Source organism: Antennarius striatus, chromosome 24, assembly GCF_040054535.1.
Source record: "Antennarius striatus isolate MH-2024 chromosome 24, ASM4005453v1, whole genome shotgun sequence".
NCBI lineage: Eukaryota > Metazoa > Chordata > Actinopteri > Lophiiformes > Antennariidae > Antennarius > Antennarius striatus.
This window is the reverse complement of record NC_090799.1, coordinates 8,465,206-8,489,254: the sequence shown is the minus strand read 5'-3', so window position 1 is coordinate 8,489,254 and position 24,049 is coordinate 8,465,206. Positions and strand designations below refer to the sequence as shown.

The 24,049-nt window shown below is 44.9% G+C and overlaps 1 protein-coding gene across 9 annotated transcripts; it reads left to right on the top strand.

The window, feature by feature from the left end:
• Positions 1-80: 80 nt before the first annotated feature.
• Positions 81-23,133, top strand: LOC137591606 (inositol polyphosphate-4-phosphatase type I A-like). 9 transcript variants are annotated; one of them, XM_068309711.1, is made up of 27 exons: positions 93-214; positions 2,807-2,898; positions 7,610-7,846; positions 8,736-8,780; positions 8,912-9,030; positions 9,108-9,224; positions 9,309-9,388; positions 9,544-9,655; positions 9,794-9,884; positions 10,063-10,210; positions 10,345-10,475; positions 10,563-10,667; positions 10,769-10,877; positions 11,128-11,145; positions 12,073-12,259; positions 12,337-12,552; positions 12,644-12,785; positions 13,102-13,269; positions 13,618-13,650; positions 13,830-14,002; positions 14,358-14,481; positions 14,561-14,628; positions 14,717-14,916; positions 15,013-15,110; positions 15,186-15,298; positions 15,388-15,542; positions 22,558-23,133. In XM_068309711.1, exons 3-27 carry the CDS (start codon positions 7,741-7,743, stop codon positions 22,688-22,690), a joined length of 2,991 nt encoding a protein of 996 aa, XP_068165812.1. In that variant the 5' UTR covers positions 93-214; positions 2,807-2,898; positions 7,610-7,740; the 3' UTR covers positions 22,691-23,133. The 9 variants fall into 9 exon arrangements, with proteins under 9 accessions (XP_068165809.1, XP_068165812.1, XP_068165808.1 ...); XM_068309707.1 differs by having other exon boundaries at positions 10,745-10,877; XM_068309708.1 differs by lacking the exon at positions 2,807-2,898 and having other exon boundaries at positions 81-214; positions 10,745-10,877.
• Positions 23,134-24,049: the final 916 nt, after the last annotated feature.

Here is a 24,049-nt window from a genome sequence, read left to right as displayed (position 1 = left end):
TAATTAAATAGTAATTAATTTTATTTTTTTATTTTATTTTTGAAAGACGGGCACGAGCCTGCGCAATGACGCACAGACGTCACAAGCAGGGGGCGTGGCCAGCGATGTCGCCTCCAGCAACAAGGCTGGAGAGGCGGCTCAGCGGTCCGGGGAGACTCCTTCATAATGCTCTTCATTCACGATCGGATATTTAAAGAAAGCACCAAACTGATCGGTAAGTTATCGATTATTACCGTTGATTATATTTTAACACACGTGACGTCTTGACGTCGAACCGCTGCGGCTCTGACGGCGTCAAGTTCGGAACGGAAGTGGTAGTTTGTTTGTTCATAAGTCATTTTCGTCACATGATTTATTCCCTCAATGTCAGACGAAAGGTTGTGGAGAAGCGAGACAGACACTTCAGAACGAGATCGGACGTGGAAAAAGAAATAAAAAGAGAAAACCGACTCGGCAGAATTTAAATATGGCTTTTAATTTATTGTGAAGTATCCCATAATATCCGGAATGCCCTCCGATTGGATGTTGGAGCAGCTGCTGGACTGAACTCCGCTAGTATTACGTAATTTATGTAGGAATGGGTGCATTTCCCCCTGGAAAGGTGTATGTACACACACACACGCACACAAGAGTAGATCTGTGTGTGTGTGTGTGTGTGTGTGTGTGTGTGTGTGTGTGTGTGTGTGTGTGTGTGTGTGTGTGTGTGTGTGCTGGCTGTAGTGTGCGTGACTTTCCAGCATGTCCACGCATTTCACTGCAGGCATCCTGCCGGGCGGCCCTGGTGTTGAGTTTCTCTGTGCAGGAGTCAAGGTCACGGCCCGGACGCCGGTTTGGGAAGAGCTGACGAAGAGGAGGAAGAGGAAGAGATGGAGGATGAGGATAATGATGAGGAGAGCAGAGTCTTGAACACGGATGAGGGGTGTGACAGACTTCAGCTTCCACTCCAGATCCACTTCTGTGACATCTGGATGGCGGCCCACATGTGGACACAGTCGTCCACTCCTCTTGTCCTGCATCTGTTGTGTGTGCTGCGTCGCCATGGCAACCTCTCATCTTTCTACTTCGTTTCCCATCATTGTCCTCCTCGGCCCACGCCGTTCGAGCTGATCTTTGGGCAGGTTGGCCTGCCAGATATGGATTGGGGATATGATTGGAGGTCGCATGGGCAGGTTTTCCGCCCGGTCATGGTTCTGTGTGGTGACTCATCAAACCGGAGCGGCTGGAGCTGAGGGCTGTTGATTCATCCTCATCCGTCTGTCTGCCCTCGGAATACGATGACGGACAGTTATAAGCAGTTATAACTCATGATTACACCGGACAGGGAAGAATGCTCCACAGTTCAAATCCAGTTTAAAGAAAATTCCCATTGTTTGTCAAGGACACTTAAAAAAAAAAGTTGATTTTTGCGATTTAATTCGATAAATTCAGTCCAAAGCCTTCTTTTGTTATTTTACTTTGAGAGATTGTTTTGAAACCGTTTTCTCCAGAGTCCCTGAACGCAACAGCACTTCTGGATGATGGGACTGAAAGTAGACGCTGCTGTGGTGGATGCTGCTGCTTTTGCACTGGGGGGATTAATAATTGATGAGTATTTTTTTGGGGGGGGGGGTGTGTAACGCCACACAGAGAACAAAACATGATTTGCCATCCAACAGTCTTGCATCAATGCTTTTTTTGCTGCAGAAAAGGCAGAGGAAGAGTTAATTTCTGGTATGCTTGGGGCGGGGGGGTAAAGAGTGAGGGAGGATGGAGAGGGAGAGGGGAGGTGTGGAGCTGCGGTTTCTTTGCCTCGTGACGGCGCCCGCAGCGTGAGTTTGTTTACATCCACGGGCAGCAGGTACGATAGTGAACTCCATCTGTTCACCAGCGTTTGGAAACCGTGTGTGTGTGTGTGTGTGTGTGTGTGTGTGTGTGGTGGTAAACGGAGCTGGATTCCTTCTGATCACGTCTCCCTGTCCTGCAGCATTTCTTTCTTCGTCAGCAGCGTCTGTTGTTTTTAACGTCCTGCAGGTCTGTGTCACAAACGTGGCGCCGACAGCCGTGTTCTCCTGACGTGTGCCATCGGTGACTTTCAGCCTTCATATTCACGTCAGCATCTCTTCGTCGATTACTTCCTGGCCGTTTTTTTTTCCCAAGAGCCGACCCGTAATTTGGTGGGACGACTCACTTCTGCTTTCGTTGCACCTTCCAGACTCTCGTGTCCGACCACGGGGCAACACCTGCTTCTGTTCCGGTGCATTGGATCCGGTTGCCATGGAGTCGGGGTGAAGTTGAGGCGGAATACTTTTGAGACACTTCCTGAAACAACAGAAGGAAGTGATGACAACTTGAGCAATGAGTACAGGGAGTTCGTTTTTTGTGTTCCACCTCCTGTCATGTTGCACAAATATTCCGTTTATTTTAAGGTCCTGTTGGTGATCGTGGTGACTCATTCGCTGTGTGGCTGGAATAGCTTGTTAATTAGCAGTGCGGACACATGCTGAGTATGTGTGTGTGTGTGTGTCTGTGTGTGTGTTTCAGGCGATGCTCATTTTAATGTGAAAAGGGCTCCAGCTGCTCCGTCCCTCTGTAAGGACGTTATTCAGGCTTTATTCTAATTTCAATGCTAATGCCTTTTGGGGGGGGTGGATCAAACAGCAGGTGTGATGATGTCATCATGTCTCTGTGTCTCATCTAATGCTGACTGGATGGGATTTCGTTGGCAGAACGTGTGGATTTTTTTTTCTTTTTGGAAAAATCGACAAATCTGATTTATTTCCCCGTTTTTTTTGTCGAAATTCTAAATTTGATTGTGAAAAACTTTCAGATTCTGATTGAACCCCCGCTGCTCCGAGTGGAAGGTCGTTCCTCCCCGACCCCCCCCCAGTGGATCGCCTCCTGCCTTACCCCATCGGGAGAGTGAGTAGATCAATCTGTGGAAGGCCTGCAGGCAAAAAGGAAGACAGGCGTTCTCCATATATGGTCGTCATTGTCTCGTTTCTCACGCATCCGTTTTTCTTGACGATGCAAGTTTGAACCACGCCAACACGCGTTCAGTCCTCTGACCTTTGACCTTTTTGAAGTCAGTTTGTCGCTGTTGTGGAATTCTAATCCAAGCCAAAATCCTCTTATCTGTCATGTTGACCTCTGACCCCTGCGTGTTTGATCACTCTGATTAATATGTAAAATAATTTTATGTTGATGAGCATGAAAGACGATAAATTCAATCTTTTAAGGGATTTTCCTCTGATATTTTGTGTGTGTGTGTGTGTGTGTGTGTGTGTGTGTGTGTGTGTGTGTGTGTGTGTGTTCTCCCATCCATGTGACTCCCAAACCTGAACACACACATCGTCCAGCATGCCATTCTAAATTTGGAATGCCCTTATATGGCAGTGTTTCCCCCCACTGTGAAGCTTCTGTGCTGCTGAGGCTGAAGAGAGGAGGTCGACCTCTGAATGGCCGCATGTGACCTTTTTTTATTTGCTTTGCAAGATAATGTATGTAGAATTATCAAAAATCACCTGCTTAAAGGTGTTCGATGTGTTGCAGGTGAGCGAGGCGTTCAGGGTTGCAAGGGAAATTCAAGTGTGTGTGAGAAACATAATTGGATTTATAATCTCTTCCTTGCAGGATCAAACAAATTTAAAGCAATAAGTTAAAGTGAAGAAGTTTAGAAGAAGTATAAATGTGGAGAAAACCTATTTTTGATAAGGATCGTCGGAACCCAGCGCTTGTCTTACACTGTGTTGTGTTTTTGGCTTTGAGAGTGGAAAATGTGACTCTAGCTGGCGCCGAGACCCAAAGTTTCCTTCTGGGTTCAGAAACAAAGAGCACAAGTGTGGTTTAATTATTTTACTTCAGAATGTTGTGCTTATGTTCGTTTTTGAAAGGGGGATGAGATAATGTCAGAAAAAAAAATTATTTTTTGGTATGCCTGCTAAAAAAAAGTGATCTTCTTTTCCTTTGGGCTTTACCCTTCAGGGGTCGTCACAGCGAATCAATTGCCTCCATCTAACCCTGTTTTCTGCATCCTCTTCTCTCACACCAACCACCTTCATGTCCTCTTTCACTACATCCATAAACCTCCTCTTTGGTCTTCCTCTAGGCCTCCTGCCTGGCAGTTCAAAACTCAGCATCCTTCTACCAATATATTCACTATCTCTCCTCTGGACATGTCCAAACCATCTCAGTCTGGCCTCTCTGACTTTATCTCCAGAACCTCTAACATGTGCTGTCCCTCTGATGTACTCATTCCTGATCATATCCATCCTGGTCACTCCCAAAGAGAACCTCAGCATCTTCATCTCTGCTACCTCCAGCTCTGTCTCCTGTCTTTTCCTCAGTGACACTGTCTCTAGACCAAACAACATCGCTGGTCTCACCACAGTTTTGTACACCTTTCCTTTCATTTTAGCTGAAACTCTTCTATCACACATCACACCTGACACTTTCCTCCACCCGTTCCATCCTGCCTGTACACGCTTCTTCACCTCTTTTCCACACTCTCCATTGCTCTGGACTGTTGACCCTAAGTACTTAAAATCCTCCACCTTCTTGATCTCTTCTTCCTGTAACCTCACTCTTCCACTTGGGTCCCTCTCATTCATACACATGTACTCTGTCTTACTGAGGCTAACCTTCATTCCTCTCCTTTCCAGGACAAACCTCTACCTCTCTAGCTTCTCCTCCACCTGTTCCCTGCTCTCACTACAGATCACAATGTCATCTGCAAACATCATAGTCCATGGAGATTCCTGTCTAACCTCGTCTGTCAGGCTGTCCATCACCATAGCGAACAAGAAGGGGCTCAGAGCTGATCCCTGATGCAGTCCCACCTCCACCTTGAACTCCTCTGTCACACCTACAGCACACCTCACCACTGTCTTACAGTCCTCATACATGTCCTGCACCGCTCTAACATACTTCTCTGTCACTCCAGACTTCCTCATACAATACCACAGTTCCTCTCTGGGCACCCTGTCATAAGCTTTCTCCAGATCTACAAAAACACAATGCAGCTCCATCTGGCCTTCTCTGTACTTCAACATCAACATCCTCAAAGCAAATACTGCATCTGTAGTACTCTTTTTTTGGCATGAAACCATACTGCTGCTCACAAATGCTCACTTCTGCCCTTAGTCTAGTTTCAGCTACTCTTTCCCATAACTTCATTGTATGGCTCATCATCTTTATTCCTCTGTAGTTGCCACAACTCTGCGCATCTCCCTTGTTCTTAAAAATGGGCACCAGCACACTTCTCCTCCATTCCTCAGGCATCTTCTCACTATCTAAGATCCTGTTGAACAACCCAGTCAGAAACTGTACTGCCACCTCTCCTAGATACTTCCAAACCTCCCTGTACTCCTGTCTACTTTCCTTATTCCTGTCTCTCTGTCTTGCCAACCGGTATAGATCAGTTTCTCCCTCCTTACTGTCCAACCTAGCACACAAGTCATCATAAGCTTCTTGTTTGGCCTTTGCTACCTCTACCTTCACCTTACGCTGCATCTCCCTGTACTCCTGTCTACTCTCCTCAGTCCTTTCAGTATCCCACTTCTTCTTAGCTAACCTCTTTCTCTGTATACACTCCTGTACCTCCTCATTCCACCACCAAGTCTCCTTATCTACTTTCCTTCCAGGTGACACACCAAGTACTCTCCTACCTGTGTCCCTGATCACATTAGCTGTAGTTGTCCATTCATCTGGAAGCACCTCCTAACCACCCAGAGCCTGTCTCAACTCCTTCCTAAAAGTCATGCAACACTGTTCCTTTTTCAGCTTCCACCATTTTGTCTTCTGCTCTGCCTTTGCCCTCTTGATCTTCCTCACCACCAGAGTCATCCTACACACCACCATCCTATGCTGTTTGGCTACACTCTCACCTACCACTACTTTGCAGTCACTGATCTCTTTCAGGTTACACCGTCTACACAAGATGTAGTCTACCTGTGTGCTCCTACCGCCACTCTTATAGGTCACTCTATGTTCCTGCTTCTTCTGGAAGAAAGTATTCACTATAGCCATTTCCATCTTTTTTGCAAAGTCAACCACCATCTGTCCTTCTGCGTTCCTCTCCTGGATACCAAACCTTCCCATCAACCCCTCATCACCTCTGTTACCTGCACCAACATGCCCATTGAAGTCTGCACCAATGATAATTCTCTTACGTCTAGGTATGCTCTACATCACGTCATCAAAGTCCAGCCAGAATTTCTCCTTCTCCTCCAGCTCACATCCTACCTGTGGAGCATACCCACTAACAACATTGAACATCACACCTTCGATTTCTAGCTTCAGACTCATCACTCTATCTGACATTCTTTTTACCTCCAGGACATTCCTAACAAACTCCTCCTTCAAGATAACTCCTACTCCATTTCTCTTCCTATCTACACCATGATAGAACAACTTGAACCCTGCTCCTAAACTTATAGCCTTGCTACCTTTCCACCTGGTCTCCTGGACACACAGTATGTCTACCTTCCTTCTCTGCATCATGTCAACCAACTCTCTACCTTTTCCTGTCATAGTTCCAACATTCAACGTCCCTTCTCTCAGTCCTATACTCTTGGCGTTCCTCTTCCCTCTCTTCCTACGAACACACTTTCATCCTCTCCTTCGTCGACCAAAAGTAGTCCAATTTCCACCAGCACCCTTTAGGTGAACACCGCTGATTGCGGTCGTTGTTAACCCGGGCCTCGACTGATCCGATATGGAAGTCATAGGTTTGATTTGCATGTTTGATTTGGCAAAAGTTTTACATCGGATGCCCTTCCTGACACAACCCTCTGTATTTATCTGGGCTTGGGACAATAAGACACTGGCTTTTATCTTCTTGCGGCTACATTTGCTCTAAAAAAAAGTGATGAACTTCCTAAAACTTGTACAACAAATTAAACTAATTTTAAACTCTTTCATATCCATAATTTCAGTTTATTCCCAATTGGTTTCATGTTCTCTGTTGTCTCTTGAAAATACAACAATCAGTCGATTGATTTTAAACTGATTTCTGTTCACCTTCATCTTACAAATCCACCATTTTCCTTTAAAAATCAAGAAGGCTTTCACTGGACAACCGATAAACAGATAAATCCACATCCGGTGGATTCCCTCCCATCTCCATTGAGAGATGTAGGTCACACGTACAGGAACGGACCAAAGTGGGCCACATCGGGCCCCTGCCAGGAGACCATGCATCAGGAAGTAGGCCAGGCTAGGCTAGGCTAGGCTAACCCAACCCCATGCTGTACCTTGCATTTGCTGCAAATAGGCTAATTGCCGTTTAAGAAAGTGGAACAGAAGGAAGAAAATCAGAAAAGATTGAAATTGTTCATCTCGGGGAAACAGAACCCAATGGAGAGAAAAGAGGGAAAAGAGATTCTGCGAAGGAGGGAAGGATGAAAAAATTGTAAGAGATGGAGGATATTACTAGAAATAAAGAAATAAGGATGCAGAAAATATGGAGGACAGAAAGAAATGCCTACGAGATGATGATTCTTGCTCCTCTCGTACGCAGAAAATGCAAATCTGTCAGTGGGCGGAGCCACACGGATGCAAATGCACACAGGAAACAGGAGGATGCTCCAATGACACGAGCTGACGGTGTTCTCCTCCGTTCCCCTTCCCGTAGAGCCGTGATCTGCCCACCACCCCCACCCCGGAGCAGCCGTGGATCCGAGCCGAAGGAGGCCCCTGTCACATGGGCGTGGCCGACCGCTGGCGTGAGGGCGTGTGTTCAGGCCCCGCTCGCCCCGGACAGGCATGGCGGGAGGGAGGGAGTGCGGCCCCCGGATGCAGAGGCCGTGGTCGGTGTACCGGGCCAGCACCTTGGAGCTGTCCAATGAGATGATTGGATTGGCTCTCGCAGGTGAGGGGCGGGCTAACAGACATCGAAAGCAGCTGAAAAAGTTTAGGCGGCAAACTTGTGAACTTCTTTTAGACAATGTTTTAATTTAGTTCCTGCAATGATGCTCTTTGGGAAATTGTTTATTATTATTAATTATAATGAACTTATTATTAACTTATACTGAAAAAGGATTTCAAGACATAAAAATTAACCCTTTAAAGCCTGAACTATTAAATAATTGCCAGAAATATCAAATGTTTTTGAAATGAAGGTCTTTTTGGATTCTTCAAAGAAAAGTATCCAAAAATAATTCACATAAATTTGTATATCTGAGCTTTAATTTGTATAATTTTTGATAAATCCTGAATTTTTTCACATGTAAAATGCAGATGCAGGCATCTGATTTTATATACTTGGAAAACAAAAATCAAACTTATGATGTAGAAGTCTCAAAATCCTGAAAGACCGAGTGTTTCGTATAAGATAACAGAGATGAAGCTAAAAATAAGTCATTTTTAAATACACTTTTTTTTCTCATTTCTAAATTTAAAAAATGCATGAAGTTAAAGTTAATTAATATGAATCCAGTGAAGTGTGTAAAGTCGTACAGGTGGATCCGATCCACTGTGACACGGATAAGTTTGTTATTTTGAGAACTTGGGAATTTAGCCAAAACGTGTGAACAGTTCGCTGCTGGCGGCGTGGTGAAGCCGTGTAGGCGCTGCTGTTTGAGGCGTTGGAGTTTGTCCGACTGACTGTGGGGTTTCATTCGTCCCCGTCAGCCCTGCAGCAGACGCTGTCGCTGCTGGAAGCTTTCCCGCTCACGTACCTCATTCGATTAAGGCCGGGAAACGCGCTGTAGTTGTTTGTCACGACGTCTAATGTTTCTGTTTTCCACAACCGTTTCCAGGAAACAACCAGGACCCTGATGAGCCTGTGCTGGAGTTCAGCGTGGGTAAGTAACGGTCATCAATAATTCATGGGGCTGCCTTTAATCTCTTCATCTTTTTACTGTCCTCTGATGATGTGTGTGTGGATGTGAGAGGATCGGGTGGGTCTGATTCCACCTGTGTGTTTCTCCTCCAGCCTGCACCGACCTGCTGACGCCGTCTTTAGATCGCAAACCCAACAGCTTTGTGGCCGTGAGCTGCACGACGCCACCGCAGCCTTTCTGGACCAAACACGCCCAGACAGAAATCATAGAGGTCAGATTCTTTACGATCAGCAGGGGGGAAAGAGAATCTGAACGAGTGGAATGAACCCCGTCTTCCTCCGTCCACAGGGCACCAGTAACCCCATCTTCCTCAGCAGCATCGCATTTTTCCAGGAGTCCAACATCAACCAGCAGACGCAGGTGAAGCTCGCTGTCTATGACGTCAAGGACCGCTCGCAGGGGACGGTACGGCGCTTTTCGTTTCACAGTGGAAAGGATGGAGCTAAAACCAGATCAGCGGTGCATGATGGGATTTCTCTCTCTCTTTAGATGTACATGTTGGGATCCACTCTGTTTCCTGTGAAGGAGTTGTTGCAAGAGAAGAGCCACAAATTAGAGCTCGAACTCAGGTGAAACCCACAAGGCGTTAATTTTAGACTCTTTCCTTTGAAAAGACCTTTAAAAATCCCATTTTATTGGAATATTCTTGTCTTTTCTGACATTTTATACATTAAAACACTCATTAGCTTCAGCGCTAACTCATTGATTTCTCCCCCCTGGACAGGTCGGCGGAGAACCAGCGGGTGGGGAGTGTCGCCATCGCCGCCTGGCAGATGGAGGAGAGGACGGATCAGAGGCTGTCGATCAGCCGCCACCCCGACGGCATCAACAGGCGGGTGAGAGGCGGGTGGGGACCGACCCGGATCAATAAAACTCTCTCACACGTCCTGGAGGGGCAGTAAATTAGATTTCGTTCTATTCGCGCGGCGGTGCTGACGCGTGCTGAGTCACGTCGGCGTGTGTTTCCCCTGCAGACGATGCTGCCCGTGGACGAGAGCCTGGCTGAATCGATGGGCGTCTGGATTAAGTATGCCTCGCTGTGCAAAGACACCCTGCTGCGCTCAGGTGTGCAGCTTCACACACACACAACCTTCTAACCATCTGGCTCCGTCTGCACCGATGCATCAGACTGTAATCTGATTACAAAGCAGACGTATATCGATCAATCACCAATGCCGATCCAAAAACAGGTGACAGCAGCATCGCCAACGCATCCGTCTGATTGAATTTTTCTCCGCTCCAGTGTTCGGCGGCACCATGTCCAGGATGTACCGCTTCCCCACCACCGACGGGAACCACCTGCGGGTTCTGGAGCAGATGTCCGAAAGCGTCCTGTCGCTCAACATTCCCCGCCAGTTCATAAAGCTGCTGCTGGAGGAGGACGCGTCCAGGTGCGGACACACACGTTTCAAATCGATCAGAACCGTCGTCATCGTGCAAAGCGACTTGAATAAATGAATGAGAGCCGAACACACACCTTTATTCCCCTTTTAATGCCTGATCTCGGTTATTTCTGTATCTCCAGGGTTTGTGAGCTGGAGGAGCTAGGAGAGCTATCCCCCTGCTGGGAGAATCTAAGGCGGCAGATTGTCTCTCAGTACCAGACCATAATACTCACATACCAGGAGACGCTGTCGGACCTCAACGACTACAGAGGTCGGTGCAAATGGGAGTTAATCTTGATGATTTCATAACGTAAAACAAGTTACAACAAGATTTCTTGTCGTTAATTCCTCCCTCCAGGCCCGTCATTTAAAGCCAGCACCCTGAAGGCGGAGAGGAAGCTGGAGTTCATGCCGACCAACCTACACGTTCAGAGGATGAGGGTGCACGACGAGCTGGGCTTTGGTGAGAACGCCCTGAGGTCATACGTTAAAAAAAAAAAAAAAAAAAAAAAACCACCTTTAATCTCCTGGTTGCTGCAGATTTAACTCCAAATCCGTCCCCAGAACACACCTACGACGTGGTGACGGTCGGAGCGCCGGCGGCTCACTGCCAAGGCTTCAAAAACAGCGGCTTGAGGAAACTCATCCAGAAGTTTGAGGAGGCGAAGAAACAGTAAGCTGAAAAAAACATTTGTGGAATGAGACAAGTTGCATGTCGTTGCGTTTTAAATCTCAGTTACAACGACTTCTGCTCATTTTGCTTCTGGCATATTTGAAATAGTTGAAATGAGTTTGATTCAATTCGTTTTGATTTGGCTGAACCGGTTATTTTATAAAGCATTGTTTCTTCAACTTGCATTGATTCTGCAGTTCATTTCTTTAGCTTCAACTTAATTTAATGTTCTTTTACTTTTTCCGATCAGCGTGTATGAGGAGGGATGGTGAGTTGTTGCATCGCTTTGCTTAATTTCATTTGTTTGTGCACCATTTGCATCTCTGTTCCCCATAGCAACAAAAAAAACCCCACATTTGAGTAGATTTAGAGCCAATGAGCTCATTACATGTCACTAAACTGATCTAAATAGTAAAATATAGTGATGCGTGATGCCTTTGGAACCAACAGTGTTATGTTTCAAAGGAACTAAAAGTCTTCCTTGTGCACAATTTGTTGAACTTCCGTTCATTTTAGAAATTCAGTTGCTGCTATCTTCATTTGAGCTAAACATAAAGGCTTTGACACCATATTGAAAATCTCTCACAAAAGTCTAGCTGAAATCTTAAAGTGAACGGTGTCACTGACTTCAGTTTCACGTTGTCTTTGTGTTAAACTGTGTCTCTAATCCACAGACTAAGATTTTTTTTTTTTAAATCTGTATTTTTTTAACCTGGACTTTATTTTCCCACATTTTTGTGTCTATGGCATCTATTCATTAAAAAGAATTAAATGTTTTCTGCCCTTGAGCAAGAATGCTGCAGCATTCTAGTTGCAAAATGAGACACGATATAATTTGTAAATTGAGCTAAAGTGTCCTAAGTTTCCGATCCCGATTTACTAGAATAGTTATACAAGTTGTCTGAGAGCATTCCACAAAGGAGATATCTTTTAAAAAGTTTTAACCCATTTACAGAAACATTTTGTCGGTGAGTCATCGGTACAGAAAGATGGGAAAATAAAAGAAAATTGAATTTACCCTTGAAGAACAAGCATGTGCACCCAAATACTTTGTTAAAATTTAATTCCCCTTAATGAATTAATTTGAATTTAGCATTAGATTGAGTCAACCAGCCTTTTCCTTTTTGAATATATAACAGGGTGTCATCAGCGTACAGGGATAAATGCTAAGACCGTGCCGCTTTGCTTTCTGCAGCAGCGCTCTGTCCAGCTCCCAGTCCATCGTCTACATCCCCCAGGACGTCGTACGAGCCAAAGAGATCATCTCCCACATCAATACGCTGAAGACTCAGGTCAGCTACTACGCTGAGAGGCTTTCCCGAGCCGCTAAGGATCGGTCGGCCTGCGGGCTGGAGAGGACGCTCGCCATTCTGGCGGATAAGGTATTTTATTTTAACTATTTATTATTGAATGGGAACAAAAACGTAAAATACATTTAAGCCTCTCCTCTTTCTTTCAGACTCGTCAGCTGGTGACGGTTTGCGACTGTAAGCTGCTAGCTTCGGCCATTCAGGCCCTGAACGCAGCACGACCGGAGTACATCGCCTCCAAAGCGTCTCCCTCCGCCGACTCGGAGCAAGTAGTCCTCCGTAACGACCAGGACACGCTGCTGGCCAAGTGGAGCGGCAGCAACAGCCGGTCCTCGCTGCAAGTCGACTGGCATGAAGAGGAGTGGGTTCGTAAATGAGTTAGCTCGAAGCTGTTAGCATTAGCGTTAGCATTCCATCCAAAGGAAGACGTGATCCTTGGCCTTCGTGTGCTTTCAGGAGAAGGTTTGGGTGAATGTGGAAAAATCTCTGGAGTGCATCATTGAACGTGTTGACAAGCTGCTTCAAAAGGATCAAGTCCCCAGTGACAGCAGTCCAGGCAGTACCCAGACAGACCTGCAGGGCGGCGCTCCTAGAAAAGGTAAAACAAAATTCCCCTTTTTTTTGTTTCTGTTAGGTTTTAGTGTAGAAATGTGACATAAAATTAGTGTTTGGACTGAGAATTTTCACTCCCTTCTGCTGATATCAGTTTGGTTTGGGCTGAAAACTCATTAGTGTAGAATTAGCATCTCCGTCACGTTTCACAGCAAACAAAACGTGAATCCAAAATTTTAATTTCTCACCCTAGTTTTATTCTGTTTTCAAGCCAATGGGGACTAAACATCAGGAAAAATAATTCATGCAACTTTTGAGTTGCAAGCAAGATTATAACGTAATTTTAACTCCGCTGTGAAAAGGCGATGGAAGGGCAGCTTTCTGGATCAACCCAAGAGGGGTATCACAGGATTCTCTATCATTACCACCACCACCATCATCATCATCATCATCATCATCCCCTCTACGACCATCATCACCGTCACCATCCTCTCTTTCTGCACGCCCCCCCAGCCCCGATCGAGACTCCCGTAGGTTTATTTCATTTCCTCCTTTTCTTTCTCTTCATCTCAACTCTTTTTTTTTTTTTTACTTTTATCATTTTTAGTTTTTTTTTTATAATCTCTCTTAAACATCATTTACATAAAAGAAAGCAGGCATTATTCTGCATTGTTTTGTGTCGTCGTCTTTGTGGTCCGTCTGCGATTCCGTCGCGTTGCAGCTTCATGCAGATTATTAGAAAACAGCGTTTTGTCTCCATTTTTGTCGCTCGTTCCTGACATTTTGTCCTGGATCAGGGTTTGTTGTGTTTACTGTGTGTGTCTCTGTTGCCTGGCGCCCGCTAATCGTGCATGTTGCGCCTCCATCCCTTCTTCCAGATGGAAGCCCCGGCGTTGAGGAGGCGTATCCAGGTAAGCGCCGCCGTCCCACCCACGCTTCTGTTGCCTCCTCAAAACATCCGGGAACAATCGCTTCCTTTGCTTTTGCTTTTGTCGTCTGTTCTGTCCGAAACTTCAAAATTCACGTCATATTTGCGCCGAATGTCCCTTTCACTGACATGTCGTCGTCTATCCATGTCTTCCCCCCACAGGCGAGTGGAGCGAGGCGTTGTACCCTCTCCTCACCACGCTCACTGAGTGCGTCGCCATGATGAGCGACACGGCCAAGAGGTCCATGGTCTTCCTCCTGATGCAGGACAGCGCCCCGACGATAGCGATGGACCTGTCTCTGCAGTACCGCCGCGACGTCGTCTTCTGCCAGACGGTCAGCGCAAACGCGAGGGCTTAGGGTTTATGAAGGCGCGGAAAAAGAGCAGAGAGGGAAGAAAGCAGATGGATGAGAAAATAGAATTTGAGACCAAGTGGCTCCTGTCGTCTGAACGCCTGAGAGACGTTTCAGGTCTTCAGGGCGAAGTTAAAAAGAGGATGCGAGCCCAGATGAGGCCAAAGCGGCGGCTCTTTTCCTCTTTTTACAGCTTTTTGTTTTTGCAACTTCGAATCGGATGCAGAAGAAGTTAAACTTAGATGGTATAGATGAGGATTTCTGCAGGATTTCGAGTTAAACTGCAGGATCGAGGTTGTTTTTTAGTTTTCTGATGCTCATCTTTGTGTCGGCGCAGCTCACCGCTCTCATCTGCGGCTTCATCATCAAGCTGAGGAACCGCCTGCGGGACGACGGCTTCCTGCGGCAGCTCCACACCATCGGCCTGCTGGCCCAGTTCGAGTCTCTGCTCAGCACCTACGGTACGAACGCACCTTCACGCCGCGGCGCCGGGGCGTTAACGTGGATCTGCCTACAGATTATCAATGCATGTGTTTGCAGGAGAGGAGCTGGCCATGTTGGAGGACATGAGTGTGGGAATCATGGATCTCCGTAACGTCACCTTTAAGGTCAGGAACAAGAGCTGCTGCTTCTTCTTCTGTGGTTTCATCACATTTAAGTTTAGATTTGTAAACTGACTCATTACTTCCTGTGAAGGTGACCCAGGCCACCGGTAACTCAGCGCCCGACATGCTGCCGATCATCACCGGGAACCGCGATGGCTTCAACGTCCGCATCCCACTGCCAGGAACCATGTTCGACGTGTTGCCGCGGGAGATCCAGAGCGGGATGCTGCTGAGGGTCCAGCCGGTGCACTTCAACGTGGGAATCAACGAGCAGCAGACGCTGGCGGAGAAGTGAGCGAAACGACGTCAGAGACGCGTCTTCAGGAGGATTTCTGTGCTAAGAATTCGGTTTTAAAGAGAGAACGTTTGTTTCTTTGTGTTTCCCAGGTTCGGAGACACGTCCCTGCAGGAAATCATTAACTTGGAGAGTCTTTCCAGACTCAATTCGTACTACGAACAGTTCAAAGAGGTCCTACCTGAGGATTGTAAGTATCGTCCGTCTTCCTGTCGTCCTTCATTCTTTCCAGCTCCTTCCCATCATCCATGTGTCTCCGCCTCAGGCCTCCCGAGGTCCCGTTCCCAGACGTGTCTTCCTGAGCTGCTGAGGTTCCTGGGGCAGAACGTCCACGCCAGGAAGAACAAGAACGTGGACGTCCTGTGGCAGGCGGCCGAGGTGACGCTTCGCTTCACACCGAATGTAGGATCTGAGTTCTCTAAACACCCACAAACATCACCTTTTCCCTCCTCCCTGCTCCTCCTCAGATCTGCCGACGGCTGAACGGCGTCCGATTCACCAGCTGCAAAAGCGCCAAAGACCGGACGGCCATGTCGGTGACCCTGGAGCAGTGCCTGATCCTGCAACACGAACACGGCATGGCGCCGCAGGTGTTCACGCAGGCGCTGGACTGCATGCGCAGGTAAGGAGAGACGTACGACCTCCGTACGACCAAACCAAGCTCGGTGAACCCGCGTGTCGTGGATGAGGTGGCGAGTGTGTACCTGTTGGTTTGTCCGTCCATCTGTTCGTCCGCCTCGTCCTTCATCCCTTGTTTTTGTTTATTTTCCTCTTTTCCATTTCGATTTCTACTGTCGACCAGATTTAGGTTCAAATATGACGTCAGACATATTCTTTCATTTTTCATATTTTTTTACGTCCCGCTTCAAAGCGGTGATGTTTTGTCATTTTTAGTGTTCGTCTGTTCATCCGTCCGTCTGTTAGTTAGTCCACCAAATATCTTCTCAACTGTTGCAGATAGAAAGATGAATGAAAAAGCACATTACTCGGGCAGCAAAGGGGATGAAAATGAGATGATGACCTTGACCTTGAAAAAAGTAGGTCATGGTCAAATTTCAACTTTTCTACACTCAGGAAAGATAGGTAGACGAGGGAGGCCAGTGTGAGTATGACTATAGATCAAAGCTAGTGCTTTGATCTATGAAAGTAGGTCAAAACACTAGCTTTGTTCTTTGACATGTGAAAGTAGGTCAGGGTAAAATTTTGAATTCAGGGGTGTCGCGGGATGTTGCAGTCTGACTGCATTGGTTTTTGTTTTGTTTTTGTTTTTGTTTAGGGTAAAATCATACAATCAAAAATATATCCATGCATTAAATATGCTTTAAAATTAAAATTTTTAAAAATTAAATTTCAAATCAAATGAAAGATATAAAAGGAACTATTATTTATTAAGAATAACACGCATCAACAAAAGTAAAAATGAGAACAGAGGACGAATCGAAACGTTTCCTGTTTGACGTGTCAGCTCTACAAAGGCAAAGTGCAGTATCTGCGGGGGGGAAAAAATGACAAACCAAGAGAAAAAATTTTTTTTTCAAAAAAAGGTTTAAATGTGGGATTTATGGGGTGATTTTATTTCCTCGGTCTATGTTTTTATGTCAGCCGTTTGTTCGAAGTGTGTTTTTTACGTGACTCTGTTCTAAACGTGTTGCACAGACGTGTTTTCACTCAATAAAGTTACGCTTCCACACGGACGCTCGCATGATCTCTTCACCTTCTCCTCCCCCACTTCTCTCCCCCCTCCTCATGTCCTTCCCTCTTTCCCTCTCCACTGCCTCATCAGTCGGCGAGCATGAACAGTTTGACCGATGCATGATGGGAAAAAAGCCTTAAGATATTTTACCTCCATCCTTCAAATCTCACCTTTTTTTTCCACCTTATTTACCATAAACAATTTAAATGAAGGGATAACAGCCATCTGCCCCCCCCCCATGTCGGAGTAATATACATGGAGAGCCATTGTTGTATTTTCTTGTCTACTTTCTTTTTCTAAAAGTCTTAATTTTCTCTTTTTCCTCCTTCTCTTCTCTTCATCCGTTTCCCCGCGTCTTTTTTTCCTGATCTGTACGTTTGACTCATTTGTTTGATTTTTTAAACTGGTTGTTTTTTTTTAATCGAATCATTTTTTATTCTCTGTGATTTTCATCATTTGACCACTTTGTTTTTTCGTCACCGTGGAAACCGCCTCCCCATCATCACGGCTGTGGCCCTCTGTCATTGCGATTCCTCGCCGGCATCCCTCGCCATCTGTCTTTGTTGGCCCTGTTTGCCACATGCTTCCTCTTCCTCTTCCTCGTTCTCTTCCTCTTCCCCCCAATGCCCTCATACTCTTCATCTATTTCCACCTCCTCTATTTGCTTTCTCTTCCTCTGATCCTTTTTACGCCGCCCCACTCCTCCCCTTCATCCACCTCCTCCTCCTCCCGTGACTCGGCAGCATCGGCACGAGGGAGGGGGTGATCCAGAAGAACCTGAGCGGCCTGCTGCCGGTGCGCGACTTCCAGCTGGACCCCAGCCTCCTGTACTCTCTGCCCCTGCTGGCCCTCAGCCCCAACCTGCTGTTGGTGTGGATCTTCCTCAGCGTGGCGTACGTCCTCGCCAAACTCCGCTGCAGCTGAGCGGCGAGGAGCGGCCGCGCAGACCGAAAGCCGACTGCATATTCACGGGCGTGGACACACACTGTGGGACTACAGGTCCAATCAGAGGAAACACGATCGCGTGTTTAAAGTTTAAAGATTCATGTCTCCCGACTAAACAAAGCAAAAAAAGAGAAAAAAGATTCCAACTCTCTTGCAATTCGTGAATCCTTTAAAATGAGGGCGATGATCTTCACTGCCAGACGACCCTCAACCGCCAGCGGATCCGAAGGTTTACAGGAACCTTCCTTTCATAATAAAACAGGCTTTTGACGGAATCGTTCATCGCAGAAAACAACAGACTGACGGGGGGAAAGACAAGTTTTGTTGTTTTTAAATTCAGATGAATTATAATCTCTAACGCCGAGTCCTCCCTGAAGCCTTTCGTTCTACTCTTCATATCACTTACCAAATATCAGCTCATCGTCAAACCTGCGCTGTGAATATGTATAAAAAAAGAACAGATTATATTTAAATCTAGATTGTCATTTAAAATCGCTGTTATAAAGTGACTTCTAATTCACGCTTTTGCACAAGCAGCTAGCCGTCTCCTTACATTGTCTTCCTTTTTGCACTTTACAAGCTGAGATGGCGGAAAGCTTTGATTTAGTAGCTTTTATTATTCATGCAACACCTCCAAAGGCCTCAGAAATAATTCATTTTATTGATATGATCCGAGGTTACAGGTCACATGTGAAGTCATTTCTAACTAAAAAAAACTTCAGTTTTAGTCTGTATGCCTCTCAGCTGTCCTGACATGACTGATTTCTTATTTACGCGTTAAAAGCGATGACATTTTGTTTAGTGCAATCACAATCATTCAGTTCTTTGACCGACATCCTCTTCCCAGCTTTGCATGCCGGCCTGGAATGTATGTGTGTGTCAGGAAATTCAGGGGAAAAGTGTTTGCTTATGCAGCTAGAACTGTTGGTTCTTTATCCTTTAGAGCATTTATGTGCACCAGCTAACTGACCAGTGCCGACCACAGTTATAACAGGTATTAGAAGCTTTATAGAGTCCGGTAATGTGAGCACATGCGATAAGTGTAGCTTAAATGAAAGATGCATCCATGCTGCAGTCAAAGGCTTCATAATGTGTGTTAATCACGCTAAAAAGAAACCAGGAGCTGTCAGATCAGATGACAGAAACTCACGTCAGAAAAAAAGAAATCAATACTTCGACCGGTGAGGTGGAACAAAAGCATCCGTCACCCCTGTGGAGTTTTTGAGGCGCGTCCCATTAAGATCGACCCAGTAAGGAAATGGATCAGACTGAAATAGCCTCCTTTGAGAGTTTATGATGCTCTCATGACCCCAAAACTCTCCAGTATAACATCCCAGTATGAGTCTCTCTCTTCCTTCTGTTACGAATCACACTATTATTACTTATGACTACCTCTGTGAAGCCGAATGGGTTAAACGTACCATTTAGTTCAAAGAAATTTAAAAAGACCTATATAAATAAATATAGGTCAAAAATTAAAATCTATAATGAAAATTATCACTGAGCAGCAGGGATGTGAGGGAATTCATTTTGTCCCCTTTGTTAAAGTGCTTCCTTAAATTATTTATTAAACTAACTCAAAGACAAAGAACCGTGTGCCATTTTTATTAGAATTCAGAATATATTTATATCAGTCTGCATAAATTATATTTAAATGCTTGTCTTGCCTAAATATTAATATGTACTTTATGTAGTTAATGCAAATTGCGTGTGTGCGTGTAATTATTAAGTTTGTGCCATATACTGTACTTGTCATACTGTTGTCACTTTATGTCAAGTTCAAAATCTATGAATTCATGAAATGAATTATTGTTCATCTTTTAATGGTCATATTTGGGATTTATTTTGGTTTTTAATGCTAATGAGTTCAATCTTAGCTCATTTTTTAGGTTTGATTTTCACCACTATTATTTAGGAAAACTTCTTTTCGGGGGTATTTCATTCTTATACTCGTTATTTTTGGTTTTGAGAGATCCTGTGTTGAATGAAATTCTCCCAGGCCAGGAAATCACTGAAAATGTTGAACTGTCTTTCAATGTTTTCTTTCCAGAAGCTTTAGCCTTGCTGCTTCCCGTGTTCTAAATGTACCCCAAACCTCCAGAACACAAAACTCTGCAGTAATAAACATTTCCTTCCTCCACCTGAAGAACATAAAATGACTGTGGTGGCTTTTTCTTCTTTTCCCCTCACTTCTTCTCCATGTCTGTCTGAGTCTGTGTGGATGCTGATGCATGTTTTTGTTGGTTCTCCTTCACTCAGACTGAAGTTTTTACATTTAGCCTTTACCGCCCTCTAGTGGCTTTACCTGGAACTGCAACAATTTAAATCAGCGCAGCTTCTTCCTCTTCTTTTCCTTTCGACTTTTCCCTTCAGGGGTCGCCACAGCGTATCAATTGCCTCCATCTAGCCCTGTCCTTTGCATTCTCTTCTCTCACACCAACTACCTTCATGTCCTCCCTCATTACATCCATAAACCTCCTCTTTGGTCTTCCTCTAGGCCTCACAGTCATCTGCAGACATCATAGTCCATGGAGATTCCTGTCTAACCTCGTCTGTCAGCCTGTCCATCACCATAGCAACAAGAAGGGGCTCAGAACTGATCCCTGATGCAGTCCCACCTCCACCTTTAACTCCTCTGTCACACCTACAGCACACCTCACCACTGTCTGACAGTCCTCATACATGTCCTGCACTGCTCTAACATACTTCTCTGCCATTCCAGACTTCTTCATACAATACCACAGTTCCTCTCTGGGCACCCTGTCATAAGCTTTCTCCAGGTCTACAAAAATACAATGCAGCTCCCTCTGGCCTTCTCTGTACTTCTCTATCAACATCCTCAAAGCAAATACTGCATCTGTAGTACTCTTTTTTGGCATGAAAACATACTGCTGCTCACAAATGTTCACTTCTGCCCTTAGTCTAGCTTCCACTACTCTTTCCCATAACTTTATTATATGGCTCATCAGCTTTATTCCTCTGTAGTTGCCACAACTCTGCACATCTCCCTTGTTCTTAAAAATGGGCACCAGCACACTTCTCCTCCATTCCTCAGACATTTTCTCACTATCTAAGATCCTGTTGAACAACCGAGTCAGAAACTCTACTGCCACTTCTCCTAGACACTTCCAAACCTCTACAGGTATATCATCAGGACCGACTGCCTTTCCACTCTTCATCCTCTTCAATGTCCTCCTCACTTCATCCTGACTAATCTTTGCTACATCCTGGTCCACAACAGTCACCTCTTCTAGTCTTTGTTCTCTCTCATTTTCCACGTTCATCAACTCTTCAAAGTACTCTTTCCATCTTCCCATCACATTACTGGCACCTGTCAACAGACTTCCATCCCTATCCTTAATCACCCTAACCTGCTGCACGTCCTTCCCATCTCTATCTCTCTGTCTTGCCAACCGGTATAGATCAGTCTCTCCCTCCTTACTGTCCAACCTAGCATACAAGTCATCATAAGCCCCTTGTTTGGCCTATGCTACCTCTACCTTCACCTTACGCTGCATCTCCCTGTACTCCTGTCTACTCTCCTCAGTTCTCTCGGTGTCCCACTTCTTCTTAGCTAACCTCTTTCTCTGTATACACTCCTGTACCTCCTCATTCCACCACCAAGTCTCCTTATCTACTTTCCTTCCAGATGACACACCAAGTACTCTCCTACCTGTCTCCCTGATCACATTAGCTGTAGTTGTCCAGTCATCTGGAAGCACCTCCTGACCACCCAGAGCCTGTCTTAACTCCTTCCTAAAAGTCATGCAACACTCTTCCTTTTTCAGCTTCCACCATTTCGTCTTCTGCTCTGCCTTTGCCCTCTTGATCTTCCTCACCACCAGAGTCATCCTACACACCACCATCCTATGCTGTTTGGCTACACTCTCACCTACCACTACTTTGCAGTCACTGATCTCTTTCAGGTTACACCGTCTACACAAGATGTAGTCTACCTGTGTGCTCCTACCGCCACTCTTATAGGTCACTCTATGTTCCTGCCTCTTCTGGAAGAAAGTATTCACTACAGCCATTTCCATCCTTTTTGCAAAGTCAACCACCATCTGTCCTTCTGCGTTCCTCTCCTGGATACCAAACCTGCCCATCACATCCTCATCACCTCTGTTTCCTGCACCAACATGTCCATTGAAGTCTGCTCCAATGACAACTCTCTCACTTCTAGGCATGCTCTGCATCACTTCATCAAAGTCCGACCAGAATTTCTACTTCTCCAGCTGACATCCTACCTGTGGAGCATACCCACTAACAACATTGAACATCACACCTTCGTTTTCTAGCTTCAGACTCATGACTCTATCCGACACTTTTTACCTCCAGGACATTTCTAACAAACTCCTCCTTCAAGATAACTCCTACTCCATTTCTCTTCCCATCTACACTATGATAGAACAACTTGAACCCTGCTCCTAAACTTCTAGCCTTGCTACCTTTCCACCTGGTCCCCTGGACACACAGTATGTCTACCTTCCTTCTCTGCATCATGTCAACCAACTCTCTACCTTTTCCTGTCATAGTTCCAACATTCAACGTCCCTACTCTTAGTCCTATACTCTTGGCGCTCCTCTTCTCTTTCTTCGTGCGAACGCACTTTCCTCCTCTCCTTCTTCGACCAACAGTAATCCAATTTCCCCCGACACCCTGTAGGTCAACAGCGCCGATGGCGGTTGTTGTTAACCCGGGCCTCGACCGATCTGGTATGGAAGTCATAGGTTTGATTCGCATCTTTGATTTGGCAAAAGTTTTACGCCGGATGCCCTTCCTGACGCAACCCTCTGCATTTATCAGGGCTTGGGACCGGCACAATAAGACACTGGATGGTGCCCTGTTGCGGCTACATTAATTTAAAGCAGCGCATCGTTTTCTGTTACAAAAAAATAAAATTAAAACAACGTCAGCATCACTCACACCCAACTCATGTCTGTCTGTGAACACCTACCCCACCCTACACAATCTACCCCACCCTGTTTTGTCTCCCCAGCGAGGGCTGCAGAAGAGAAAACACCGTGAAGAACGTCGGAAGCCGGAAGTACGCCTTTAACTCCCTGCAGCTTAAGGCCTTCCCCAAACACTACCGACCTCCTGATGGCACCTACGGGAAAGTCGAGACGTGATTGGTCCACACAGCCTCTGCCAAGTAATGAAGGGACGCTATTGGACAGCTTGGCTTCCGGGTTGTTATGTAGCGCAATCTAAATGCTGTGTTCGATTTTATCGTCATGTTTTAGGTTTGGTTTTATTTGGAGGTAAACTCAGTGATTTATTCATAAACTAGCAGATTTCTGCCAATTTAGTATAAAATTGTTTATAAATGCATATATTTGTGGCTTGTTCTGTTTCATTCCTAATATGTTACATCTAGGATTTTAGTTTTTTATGTTGTGTTATAAAAATGCACCTGAACGTCACTGCCTCACCCATGATCGAGCACCGATATAGTCAACATTAACCGCACAGACAGTTATATTTATGTTTTACAATGGAAATCATGAGACAAATCATCAAAATCACATTTGAAATTGATTCTGTTTAAAAAATATTTAATAAAGAAATTTGCAACTGATTTTTCGTTAACCTTGTTTTTTATGACACTCTTTACACCAGCTCTTGTCTTTTCATTCATCTTAGAAGTGGTTTCTTAATAAATTAATAGAATATAGAGAGGAATTCACACATTATTTTTAAATATTCGATTTAACTGCTCATGAGACATCTATATTTAGTCTTTAAATCTTATATTTAGTCTTTAAAGAAACACTTGGTATCAGTAAAGCAAATTAAATTACAAAAAAAGGCCAAGGGGCAACATAAATATAGACTAAGTTGTTGTTTTCTCATTGAAGTAAATGTGGAACATTAGCATTTTAACACCATTTTTCCGGCGAATAAAACTACAGTGGCCAGTTTTCCAATGCTTTTCCATCCATGGGAATTCTGGATCACACTGAGATGTGAAATACCACAAAGAAATCCACAATACATAATTGTAATTTACATTAGACATTAATGTAAATTACAATTATGTAATTGTAATTTACATTACAATTATCTTTGAGGAATTAATTCCATCAAGCAGAACATTGTTGAGTTCTTGAATGTCCACAAAATTGGTTCAAATTGATTATTTAAACATTTACAGTGAGTGCTGAATCATGGCCGAAGACACAGCTGCTAGTTTTTGTTATACAGTATAATCTTTTAATTAAAAATAGTTGCATCAAATTTTTTGCATCTTTCTTCATGTTTAAAGAACAGATGGGGTCAAATTATAGATTCTTTATTTATAAAAAATATTTCATACAATATATCTTTAGATAATATCTTGACATGCCAGAGTGGAGATCAGCCAACAGAGTTGCAGTCCTACACGCTTCTCTGAGTTACCCCTACTACAGTCCCCGGCCATAGCTAACTCTAATTTAAGTAATACACACCCCATTAAGACTGTGTCTGTCCCTCGGACCTATAGATGT

Coding starts and splice junctions, on each gene's coding strand:
- LOC137591606 (XM_068309708.1), top strand. CDS start 7,741: ATGGCGGGAGGGAGGGAGTGCGGCCCCCGGATGCAGAGGCCGTGGTCG. Junction 9,656..9,793: donor CCGACGGCATCAACAGGCGG/GTGAGAGGCGGG, acceptor TTTCCCCTGCAG/ACGATGCTGCCCGTGGACGA. Junction 9,885..10,062: donor AGACACCCTGCTGCGCTCAG/GTGTGCAGCTTC, acceptor TCTCCGCTCCAG/TGTTCGGCGGCACCATGTCC.